Genomic DNA, 12,731 nt, shown 5'->3' with positions numbered 1-12,731 from the left:
TATTTCCTAATCTCAACAAGATTATTCTCAAGAAAAAAAAGTGTGAGGGATACAGTGGGGCACCTCTGCAATCCTAGCTACTCAGGAGGCCCAGGGAGGAGGATTCTGTTCCTGGCCAGCTTCAGCAATTTAGCAAGACCCTGTCTCAAAGTAAAAAGGTCAGTGGTATAGTGATTGTCTTGCATTTATGAGGCTCTGGATTCAATCCACAGTAACACACACACACACACACACACACACACACACACACCCAGCAAAGTATTTGTAGAAAAAAGTCATCCCTTCTGCCCACGTAGCTCTTTATTACAATAGATAATTGTGAGTTTTATTCAGTCCATGGCTAACATTAATGAGAAGTTGGAAAAGACTTAAGCAAAATAAGATCTTCCCTTTGAATAAATAAGATTAACAATTTTATTTAGTTGATGTAAATTTAATATAGAGGAAAGGATTTTCTGATTGCTCTCTTCACATTTTTCAATTTTTAAAACATTAAATTTTGTTGGGGGGCAGACTGGGGATCGAACACAGGGGCGCTTTGCCACCCATGTACATCTCCAGCCCTTTTTATCTTTTATTTTGAGACAGGGTCTCACTGAGTTACTGAGGCTGGCCTGAACTCGTGATCCTCCTGTCTCCTACCTCCTGCCTTCTGCCTCCATTTCCCTAGTCACTGGGATTATAGGCAAGTGTCACAATGCCTGGCACATGTTTTTCAATTTTAAAAACATTCTTATGCCAGAAACTATGAGGGGAAAGTTGGTAATGGTGCAGAAGTCATCAGGAGAAAGTAGACTAATTGTGGATATGTGAAATCTTAAATAGACCATTCAAGCACATTTATACTTGGTTCCCATTACTAATCCAGGACTGATTTGTGATATTGCAAGAGGTTATACCATAAGGTTTGGTAGACGTTCACCATTGCCTCCTGGCTTGACCACCCACAGATGCCCCTTTCATGCTTGAGATTGGGAAGAAAAGTCACCTTGAGGTTTTATTATATTTCTCCTTTACTGTTTGAAATTCATCTCTCTCTCTCTATCTCTCAGGTCTCTGTTGGGTCTTCTTGGTGAAAAGGAAACCTAAGTATAATTTTAATTCAGAATCAACTATTTTCTTTATGTACAGATAGTTCTTGGTTTAGTAAGATAACCTTTTCTGCCACTTCCAGTGTGATTTATGGAGCCAATGTCAGCCAAAACACCTTGGGAAGTGTAATGTAGCATCCAGCTTTGTATTTTACTCATTTCTGAAGCACAATTTGGTCATTCAGTTCTGTACTACAGGTGAATGATAAAACAGATTTGGATACATCCAAACTTTTCTCAGAAAGTAGTTATGAAACCTCTTTTTTTAAAAATTTTTATTTATATTTTTTAGTCATACATGACAGTAGAATGGATTTTGACATATAATACATACATGGAATGTACATACATCAGTCATATTGTCTATTCTATTCTGCTGCCCTTCTGCAGCAGAATAGAATGAAACCTCTTTTGATCAGATTTATTTATTTGTGTATTTAACTATTTAGTAAGTTTTGAATATGGAGTTAAAGCACTAAGTAGTTCCTCTTATAAATATATCCTCATCAAGCCTGTGTTAGCATCAGTGTTTTTTTTCTAATATTAACATATAGGAAATCCTTGAATGCTCTCTCCAGAAAAGTCTTCCAAAAGCATTTCAACCTGAGATAAGAACACCTGAGTTATTTTACTTATATGTATAGTAATTAGAATTCATGTATGTAGTATTTTACATTTTCCAAAGCAGCTTCACACAACCATCTCATTTGATTCTTAAAAACAGTCCTGTGCATTAACTAGGACAGATGCTATCAGGAAGAGTATGTAATTTGGTTAAACATCTGTACCTGGGTTGGTAAAGGACTCAGTCTCAGCTCTTCAGCCAAATATGGTACTCCTCCTCTTATCTCACTGGTTCTCAAATCGTGGTCCCAACACCAATAGCATCAGTATCACCTAGAATGTTGCTAGAGATGCAATTAGAAATTCTAGGGGAGTGGCCCAGCAACCTGTGTTTTAACAAACCATCTAGTGATTCTGTTGCACCTTAAGTTTGAGAGCCTGCTGTAACTATACTTGCTTGGGTGACTTTGGTACCAGCAGATCAATGTTAGTTTCTGATCATAGTTTGAAGGCGTTTTGTACCTTATCTCTTCCTCTTGTTAGCTTTGGGGTCCTAAGTAGGTCACTTAACCTGCTGGACCCCAGTGACATATTTTATCTGAATAATAGGTAATAAGAGTCTCTTCCTTCATAAAGTCCTCCAGATGGGATCTATACACTTCTCAATTAGCTTCGGTTCCTTACATAGAATTTGAGTCTTAGGGCAGGTTTGATGTTTTTAAGTATGTGGATTGTAATTTAAATTTAACTTACAAATTTGGGCATTCACAGAACTCTTAAGAGTTACAAGCAGTGGGGAGCTGGAGCCTTCTGGCTTAAAAGAAACAAAACCCCTGCCAGCCCCTCTCAAACTTATATACTGGTGGACATCTCTTCTGTACTCTGTGTTTAGTGACAGCAGGTTAGAAGCTTGAAATTGGCCATGGTGAGGGTGATTACACCACAGAAATTAGTAATTGCTACAAACCAAGGCTTTTTTTCCCAGGGAGCTGGTTGTTAACATAAATCAGCAAATCTTGGTTACAGGGTTATGTTCAAATTAGTAGAAGCTTTACCTACATGTTTGCTGGATCTAATATTTCAGATTTGTCATCAGTTAAGTCCCATTATAAAGATAAACATCGGAATATATACAGTTATGACCTCTTAAGATCATTTTGTTCAATAGTAGACCACATATATGAAAGTGGTCGCATAGATTATGTCATTTAGGGATGTTGTAGCTGTATTAGTTTATATAAGTTTATGATGTTTGCTCGTGATGAAATCACCTAACAAGGTATTTCTCAGAATGCATGCTCCTCATTAAGCTAGGCATCACTTGTATTAGTAAGTATTTTGTTAACATTACAAAATACCTAAGACAGCCTAACTTTATAAAGAAAAGAGGTAGACTGCAGTTTTGGAGGCTGAAAGTCAAACAGCAAAACACAGGTTCTGGAGACCACCACCTGATGAATGGAGAGGGTCATATTTCAAAAGGGGAGAGAAACTCAAGGGTCAGGTTTAGTCTTTTATAACAACTTGCTCTGATGAGAACTCACCCCAGGAGACTAAGTATCCCCTCCTTAGGATAGCACCCTAAGACCTCTCACTAGGCCACACCTCTATTTTTTTAGCACCCACCTGTTAAAGGGTCCATCAACTCCTACATCACCACACTGGAGACCATGCTCCCAACACATAGATCCCTGGGGAACAAACAACATCCAGGCCATAGCAACTGTATATAAAATTGGTGATATGGACTAAAAGCAAAGTGTTTTAATAGGTAAACAAAACTATAAAATTTACCACCAACATTTAAATATTAAAAGGTTTCACATAAAATCTGGATTTCTGATTCTTACAAAATAGGGTCATCTGGCAGCACTGGGGCCCATTACCACATAGCAACAATGAGCTGGAAGTGAATTGTAAATACATGCAGATCGTTTTGGTGACACAGTTCCCATTACTCAATTACTTCCATGTAGACCAGGGCTTCGCTCATTCTTTTTTTTTTTTTTGTACTAGAGATTGAACCCAGAGGCACTTAACCACATCCCCAGCACTTTTTATGTTTTGAGACAGGGTCTCACTAAGTTTCTTAGGGCCTAGCTAAATGGCTGAGGCTGGCTTTGAACTTTCGATCCTCCTGTCTCAGCTTCCTGAATCACTGGGATTACAGAGGTGTGCCACCATGCCCAGCTTCTATTTTCTTACTTCCTCCTTTAGGTATTTGAGTTTGTGATTCCTAATATAAAGAAAACTTTGCCTAGAAAGAGTGTTTCTTGGGGCTGGGGTTGTGGCTCAGCGGTAGAGCACTCGACTCTCACATGTGAGACCCTGGGTTTGATCCTCAGCACCACATAAAAAAACAAAATAAGGATATTGTGCCCATGTATAATTAAAAAATATTTTTAAAAAAGAGTTGTTTCTCCTTAGATGAAACCTGAAGTGCCTGTTTTTAGCATTCCACAAAATTAATTCAGGTTTACCAACAAACTGCAAAGTCTGATTAATTCCCACCTGGTTTTGAATTTCAGATGGCCTATTTGAAAAGTAAAGTAGCAATTTGACTCATTACCTGAAGCTGGGAGCCCATCTTTTTTTCCTATAGTTCTCTAAGAAAGTGACTAATATCTCTGTTTCCTATTAGACAAATAGGGCTGTGTGACCTCAGGCTCCAGAAATATCCATCCCTCAGTAAAATGTATAGAAGAGATGTTTGCTACTAGCACTTTATTTGAAAATCATTTTGAGGGGAAAGGTGAGATAATAAAGTTTCCTTTCAGATTGACATTGTATACGCTTAGCTTATTTGCCTTGTCAGGCTTTTCTTTTTCTGCCCGATGTAGTTTCAAACTGTCCAGCTGGATGGACTCTGTCTGTGTTCATGATGCTGGTTCCAGGCTTGGCTGTCAATATTGTTGATGAACCTCTGATTAATTTTTAAGCAGGTTAGCCTATGGTCCCCAGACTGGGTGATGAAATAGCTACTTTCCAGCTTGGAGTGATCCATGAGGTGATAACTTTCCTTGATCCATTTAATATATGTTTATTAAGTAATGATTAGGGGCAGGCCTTTGAGCCAAGTGCTGAGGAATCTAAAAAACAGCCAGATTGTGACCAATGTTGTAAATACAATGGAAGGCTGCGGACTTGAAGAAAATAGAGGAGATATTATTTACCCTGTTGTGTCCCACTATACTCTTTCAGGGCTCCAGATAATTCTATACCAATAGAAATGACCCCTTAATATATCTGTAATTATATGCATCTCATTCGAATATTTGACTTGATAAAAAAATGAAATTTTTGGAACCATTTATGAGCTATATTTACTTTATCACCAGTGGTCATTTAGAATCTTTATTTCCATGTATCAAGGATACTTTCAGGGTCTGGGGGTGTAGCTCAGTGATAGAGTATTTGACTAGCATACACGAAGTTCTGGGTTTAATCTCTAGCACTGCAGGAAAAAGAAAAAAAAAAAAAAAAAGAATAATCTACCACCTTGCTGGTAACCTATTCTAATTCTTTGCAGGTATAGATTCAGCCAATTTTTGTTAAATAGGAACCTCAGATGAGTGACACCAAGTGAAAAGTTTTCTTCTTGCTAACTTTTGTAATGAAGATGATGTCTTTTTTGGCAAAATATCTAAGTCTAGTTCTTGTATAGGTTGTTTCCAGACCCCAGAAACAATATCCATTATGGCAATGAAGACAACAGAACAGGGAGTCACCGGTAGGTATTTGCTAGTTGTGTCACTTAGGCACCATGAAACTTAACTATGTAATAAGGTTAAAAATACCTACTTACAGGGTTTTTTTTTGTGAGAATTTCGTTGAGTTTCATGTTGGCAATTGTTAATCACTAATTTTTGTTTGATTTTTTTCTGGCCATGGAAAATGATTATCAACCCAAATCTCTGGGCCAGTGGTATACTCTTAAGGATAATGAATTAAACTTTTCAGGATGCAAAGTGGCCACTAGCTTCCAATGCTAGTCCACAGTCAGCATGTTGTCCTTAACAACCCCTCACACCCCCCACCCCACCCCCCATACCTAAGAGAGTAGGTGTTTTTATCTTATAGGAACATTAAAGGCCACTCTGGCCACTCCAGCTGATAAGCCCTTTGTATGTGCCAACCCCTGGGTAAACACATCACATATATTATTATCATATAATCTTTATAGCAACATTTTTATTCCCATTTTACAGGTAAGGAGACTGAGAAGTCAAATAATTCACCTTGTATCCTTTAGCTAAGTCAGTTTTAGAGCAAGAATTCAAAGTCAGATCTGTCTAACTCCAGAGCCCAGGTCTGGGAAAAGGGTAGCTCTGCTTTGTGAGCTCAGGAGATTTTCACCAGTTCCCAGGCAAGGAAGTGTAGGATTCTCATTACTTTCTGAATGTTCTCACTTGGTGGCATGTATTTTCCATGGCCTTTCTTAACAAATGACCACAAACTTGGTGATTTAAAATATTAGATTTTTTTTTTTTCTCAGGCAAGGAAGTGTAGGATTCTCATTACTTTCTGAATGTTCTCACTTGGTGGCATGTATTTTCCATGGCCTTTCTTAACAAATGACCACAAACTTGGTGATTTAAAATATTAGATTTTTTTTTTTCTCATAGGATTTTTTGTTTTTGTTTTGTTTTGGTGGTAATAGGAATTGAAGCCAGAGACCCTCTACCACTGAGCTGGACCCTGCCTCTTTTATTTTATTTTGAGACAGGGTCTTGCTAAGTTGCCAAGGCTGGCTTTGAACTTGTGATCCTTGTGCCTTGGCCTCCTGAGTTGCTGGGATTACAGGTGCGTGCCACTGTATCACAGCCTGCTCATAGTTCTTGAGGCTGCACCTCCTTCAGAGGCTCTTGGGGGGATTCCATGCCTTGCTTCTTCCAGTGTCTGGTGACAGCTCTCAAATCCCTGTCTTCATCTTCTCATGACCTCGTCCTGTGTGTCTTTCACATCTTTCCTGTGTGTCTTTCACATCTTTCCTGTGTGTCCCTTACAAGGACTCTTGTCACTGGTCCACCCAGATGATTTAGGATGATTTCTTCAAGCTCTTTAATTACATTTGTAAAGAGTGTTTTTCCAAACCACATTCACAGGTTCATGGACAGGGATCACCATTCACCCCACTATACATGCTTTTCCAGGCATGTGCCTGTCCTTTAGCACAGCTGCTTTTCCAAGGGACTGATTGAATATCAACAAAGTTTCACAACTTGTTTCAAGGATGTTCCCCTGCTTTTAAAGTGAATGACCCAATCTTAAATCCAGCTAAGCTTTTGGGGCTTCTCCCAAGGTGATCCATGGTATCTTACAAGGTTTTGTTCTCTTTCAGATTGCTGACCTGCAGCTCCATAAACTGGATGAACTGGACTGTCTCATTCAGGGTCTGCTTTACGTCGACTCCGTCGGCTTCAACGGCAAGCCAGAATGTTACTATTTTGAAAACCCCACAAATCCTGAATTGTGTCAAAAAAAGCCATACTGCCTTGATAACCCATACCCTATGTTGCTGGTTAACATGGGCTCAGGTGTCAGCATTCTAGCAGTGTACTCCAAGGACAACTATAAAAGAGTTACAGGGACCAGGTAAACATGTTTTCCATTAGAAGAACCTCTCTGTGCTTAAACACCAGGTCTCTTCCTCAATGAACAGTGTAATAAAAAGGTTATTTTTATTGAATCTGTTTTTAAAAGAAATGTCTTGGCTTCCTTGGCCAAACAAAAAGGACTTATTGAGTGACATGTTAAGGGAATGAAAGGGTGATTTTTATAAAAGTTAATAAAATCCAGTCTTTATCTTTCTGGAAATTGCGGTCAGATTGAGGGGAGAGGGTTGTGCCCAGCAGAAGATTGCCAACAAGATGATACGTATTGAATGCTAAAGGAATGATAAGGACAATAGCCCAATAGAAGTCAGGTAGAAGGGCACTTGCTATGGTCAGAGAAAACTTCAGCAAAACCTTCTGTTGGACTCATTGGTGCCTAGCACAGTGCAAATTGCTTAAAATAATATGCCATTCTAACCAGCAAACAAAACAATGTTTACAAAGATTTTTTCTCCCCACTTCAGGTATATACTCTGGCTGAAAGCTAGAATAGTCAGTATAGCTCACAGGGAATTTTGGAATGTAGTAGACAGGAAAATAGCTCCTATAACCACAGTTGGTAAGGATGCCTTGTTTTTTAGGACACCCCCACCCCAAGGCCCTGTGAAGGACAAATGAGCTCAGCTTCATGTTCATGAGGATTCAACATAAGAAATGATCTCCTGTCAAATATTTTTGAGAAACCCCAACATAAACAAAGTTAAAAAGGTTTTCCTTACTGATTTTGTAAGAAGAATTCTTCCAACTTATTGGACAGCAGAACTCATTTTTAAGGAACAATTTACAGAACTAGTGCCTTGTAGAACATGTGTCAGGGCATTGTATTGAAATCCTTGTTTTTGATAATTGAAGCTATATTCTCTGGGTCTCAGTATTCTCATTTCATTTCTGCCATGGAAGCTGTTGCTGCTTACACTGTTTTTACAGACTTTTCCAGCACTGGAATTTAGCAGTGCTACTCACCCATTAGGAGAGGGGCTCTACTCCTCCAGTGTACTTTCATGAGTTATGATGGCTCTGCATAAATCAGTGGCTTCCCACTGAAGAGCGGAAGTTTTAGCTTCTTACAAAAAGTGTTAGATATGTCTGGAAGCATGTTTTAGTTGTCATCAATGAAGGTGGGATGCTACTGACATCTAGTAGAATCGAGGTCAGGGGAATGCTAAATTCTACACTGCATTGGGCAGCTCCCCCAACAGCGAAAAATCATCAAGCCTCGAATGTCAGTAGTGCTGCTTTTGAGAAACCCTGCAAACTCCTTCCCCCATTGGAAGCCTACTTGGGTCTATAGTTGTGATTCTGTCACTCAGTTGCTACAAGGTATACATTTTTTCATTGAGAGAATACAGAAGCTTGTTCTGTCACACAAGATCAAAATTTACCTCATGGCCTCATTAGTACTGTCAGGAATATCAAACACATGGATATTTCAGCTGAGTTGGTTTTACCTTAGAGAGTAATCTGATAAAGTTATAATTTTTAAGTGACTATAGTCTTCTTCCTATAAAGAGTAATTGAATCCATACAGCTAGTCCAAGGAACAAACTAAATATTTTCCACAATTACAGATGCTTACAATTTAGTTGATGAACACTTAACAGTTTATGAATTATATGTCAGGTACATTGTCAAATGAGTAGACTCCAGGGTTCTGAGTCATCCCAAATAGCTGCTAAGGAGCTAATTATGGTTGGTTTCTCTTATACATATAACAGGGCCTATAAATTCTAGTTATTGGTAAATATCCATTAAAGATGACTGTTCTGCAAATATCAACATACACTGTCTGGATGTTCAAGTTTCCCTGTAAGCTCTCTCTTCAATCAGTGTTTTTGGAAGTGTGCTACAGAAACCTGCTCAGGGACAGGAGCCCTTTTAGGGGCTGCCACATGTAGTGGAAGAAGGGAATGGAACCTTATGTTTGTGAGGTCTCTGATCCTTGTTCCATCAGAGTTGTTCTGCCAAGGGTTTCTTTTGGTCCAAGTCACAAAAACCCCAGACATAAACTATTTGAGTTAGCAGTGAATATCAGTATGTAGAACATACTTTTGGGAATCACTGATCGAAACAAATGGTTTGAGCTTTAAATTTTAATACTCTTCTTATGAACTGAAAGCTGTAACTTTAGGTTTTTGTTATTGTATCATACTCTATTTTCCCATTAAACATTTCTCAGAGATCATGCCATTTATTTCGGGATATCACTTTTCTTTTAAACTTGATTAATTTGGTTATGTGTAATTTTCCTAGACTGAGTAGCAATTTTTTTCGAGTGACACAACTCCAAGTTTAGTGTGAAAGTCAATGGAAAAAAATAGTACTTTACAGTTGATTTTGGTAAAATGTGTAGCCTGTTAAAAGAGGAATGTTAAAAAACTGGCAAAAGTAGCAGTACATCTTATCTAATCATTTGGGAATCTGTTTTAAGGGTAATGAACACTAATGCTCATTAATGACCAGTATTCTGAAATTATCAACGAATTGGTTACTGAAACGAGTAACTGAAGATTTCTTCTACTTCTCCCGAAAATCTTGCACTGTTATGAATAATGATAATATTTGGTGGCTTTTCCTAGCAACATTATTTCTGTCTCTGATATACTGATGGTTTTAATGTGTGTCTGCCAGAGCAAACAGGTATATCTGATTGTCAGGGAGGAAATCACTTGATTAAATAATGGTTAGCAGGTTGAGGATATTAATAAAGTGCTAGGAGACTCTTTGCTCTTCTGTGACTGTGCATTCTTCTCTCCTATCTGCAGTGTACCAGCTATACCAATGCATGCATGCTTTCCCCATTAAGCTCTTTATCTGGAGTCACCTGCCATTTTCCAGTCGTATTTGCCCTTTTTCACTTTTACCAACACATCCGTTGATGAGTTACCTTCTTTCTAAGTCAGCCAATGTCTTCAGTTGCCTACATTTGGAGGAGGTTGTTCAATGCCTTAATTAAAATGAATCCCTAGAATTTGAAGAAAGATTCTTAAGGACAAAGGGTAGTGAGAATCTAGAAATGTGAGCAAAGAACTTCTTTTTAAAAAATATATAGGGAGAAAACAAAACAAGTCCAGATAACTCACAAACCAAAAAATATTTCATTAAAATACACCAGTGGCCAGACGTGGTAGCACACACCTGTAGTCCCCGTGGCTTGGGAGGCTGAGGCAGGAGAATTGCAAGTTCAAAGCCAGCCTGAGCAACTTAGTGACGTCTTGTATCAAAATGAAAAACAAAAAGGGCTTGGGATGTGACTCAGTGGTTAAGCATCCCTGGGTTCAATCCCTGGTACCGGAAAGAAACAAGAACCTAACCACCTGGGATGTAGCTCAGTGGTAGATCACTTGCCTGATATGCCTGAGGCCCTGGGTTCACTTCACAGTACCACAAAAAAAAAAAAAGCAAAGACAAAATACCCACACTAGCTTTGTAATATAGGCTGAAACCAACAATATAGCCTGACACACCATATTAAATGCAAATGACGACACACTCTCCTAGAGGAAGTCCTAAATTTCTATTGCTACTAGTGGTGCTTAGCTACATCATTCTCCATGGAAAAGAACCCATAATTTCACCAAACTTGCATTTTTTTTTTAAGAATCACAATTTAAGAATATTATGCAGTTTTGCTTTTGATGCAATTTAAAGAACTATGTGCCTATCCTTCAATCTTGTACCTTCTTGTTAGAAGTTATTCACAGTGAATGTCATTAACCTTGAATTTTCTTTTTTAAAATTTAAAGTAAAAATGACCTTAACTCCAACCAGGCCTCTTGGCACATGCCTGTAATCCCAGCAACTCAGGAGGCTGAGGGACGAAGGAAGGTCTTAAGTTTGAGGCCAGCCTCAGCAACTTAATAAAACTCTGTCTAAAAAAATCAAATAAGGGGCTGGGGATGTGGCTCAAGCGGTAGCGCGCTCGCCTGGCATGCGTGCGGCCCGGGTTCGATCCTCAGCACCACATACAAAGATGTTGTGTCCGCCAAATACTAAAAAATAAATATTAAAAAAAATTCTCTCTCTCCCTCTCTCTCCCTCTTTAAAAAAAAAAAAAATCAAATAAAAAGGTTGGAGATACAGCTCATAGATAGAACATCTCTAGGTTTGATCCCCAGTACCAAAAATAAATAAATATATAAATAACCTTAATGCTAACTTATTTTTTTCCTTAGAATTAAAAGCCAGTGCAAAAATATAAATTGGGTACCCAGAGCTAGTGGCTTTGGTGGGGCTTCTGAACCAATTGATATGAGCAGCTCTCTCATGTTTATTTTTTCACATAATAAATGAAGGGTAAAACTTAGACTTAACCATTTAGAAACGAACTCCTTTTCCTGTTAGGAGTTCCCTGATGGTAGCTTTTCCCAGAATCTGCTTTTCTTTCCAGGAGGTAACTTTGATATTAATGCACATTTGAGTTTGTCCTCTCCTACTATAATTAGTGTCTAATTTTGTCTAAAAAGACTATCTTAGAGGAGTGTTTCCCAAAATGATTGAAAGCTTTCAAAACATAATTGAAGCATTGGAATGATTTTGTGACCTTTGTGACTGGTTTTTAGCCTTGGGTAATAAGTAAAATATCAGTAACCAAATATCCAAAGTCTACCAGGGAAAACAACTTTAATATCAGATAGATCTATAGATCTAAGAAGGTGGAATGAGATTTCCTTTGCTAGGGAAGCAATGTCAGGTGAAAGAGAGCCTTCAGGCTGATGGCTCCTGCTAAGTCCTAGGTCAGTTTTGTCATTCGAGAGTTTAGTTACATAGTTAGTTGGGAATTATATATACATTATTTCTTTTTCAAAATGTTTGTACACAGCTGCATATGGTTTTAAAATATCAGTTATTTGTTGCTTTCAGACCACCCAATTAGAAGAGGTTCCATTTCACAGGTGGAAAGACTGAATGAAGAGCTTAGGTTAGTGGCTGGTTGAAGGTCTCACAACAGAAATCAGTGAGAGTCTATCTCTAGTTTTGTTCTCAAATTTAGGGGCAAGTTTTCCCTTATGTTTAATATTAGTCTCTGCCCTCTTTTCTGACCCAATCTACAAGAGTTCTTTTGTGCTCTAGTTCTTTAAATGCCCTTTTGTTTTCAAATAAAGTGCCCCTTTGCTTTTCTTCTGTTTTTCTTAACCCATTTTAATAGTCTTGATGTAGTTGGGGACTTGGATGGGCATAACTTCAAGTAAAATTTAAAAATAAACCTTATTGTTCCTTCAGTCTTGGAGGTGGAACATTCCTAGGCCTATGTTGCTTGCTGACTGGTTGTGAGACCTTTGAAGAAGCTCTGGAAATGGCAGCTAAAGGCGACAGCACCAATGTTGATAAGCTGGTGAAGGACATTTACGGAGGAGACTATGAACGATTTGGCCTTCAAGGATCTGCTGTAGCATCAAGGTAGAGACTAAGTAGCTAGGAGCAGTAGTGATTATACATGAGGCAGCCTCTCCACCCTGGCCAT

The 12,731-nt window shown here is 38.5% G+C and overlaps 1 protein-coding gene across 2 annotated transcripts in view; it reads left to right on the top strand.

Annotated features, from left to right (window-relative positions):
• Nucleotides 1-12,731, top strand: part of Pank1 (pantothenate kinase 1) — a 64,756-nt gene that overhangs the window by 39,180 nt on the left and 12,845 nt on the right. For both annotated transcript variants that reach the window (XM_076834581.1, XM_076834582.1), the window contains exons 3-4: nt 6,997-7,250; nt 12,491-12,667. In XM_076834581.1, the coding sequence (XP_076690696.1) occupies nt 6,997-7,250; nt 12,491-12,667 (431 nt within the window). The remainder of the gene's footprint in view (nt 1-6,996; nt 7,251-12,490; nt 12,668-12,731) is intronic.

Source organism: Callospermophilus lateralis, chromosome 15 (assembly GCF_048772815.1).
Source record: "Callospermophilus lateralis isolate mCalLat2 chromosome 15, mCalLat2.hap1, whole genome shotgun sequence".
NCBI classification, from domain to species: domain Eukaryota; kingdom Metazoa; phylum Chordata; class Mammalia; order Rodentia; family Sciuridae; genus Callospermophilus; species Callospermophilus lateralis.
This window is presented reverse-complemented; position numbering and strand designations above follow the sequence as displayed.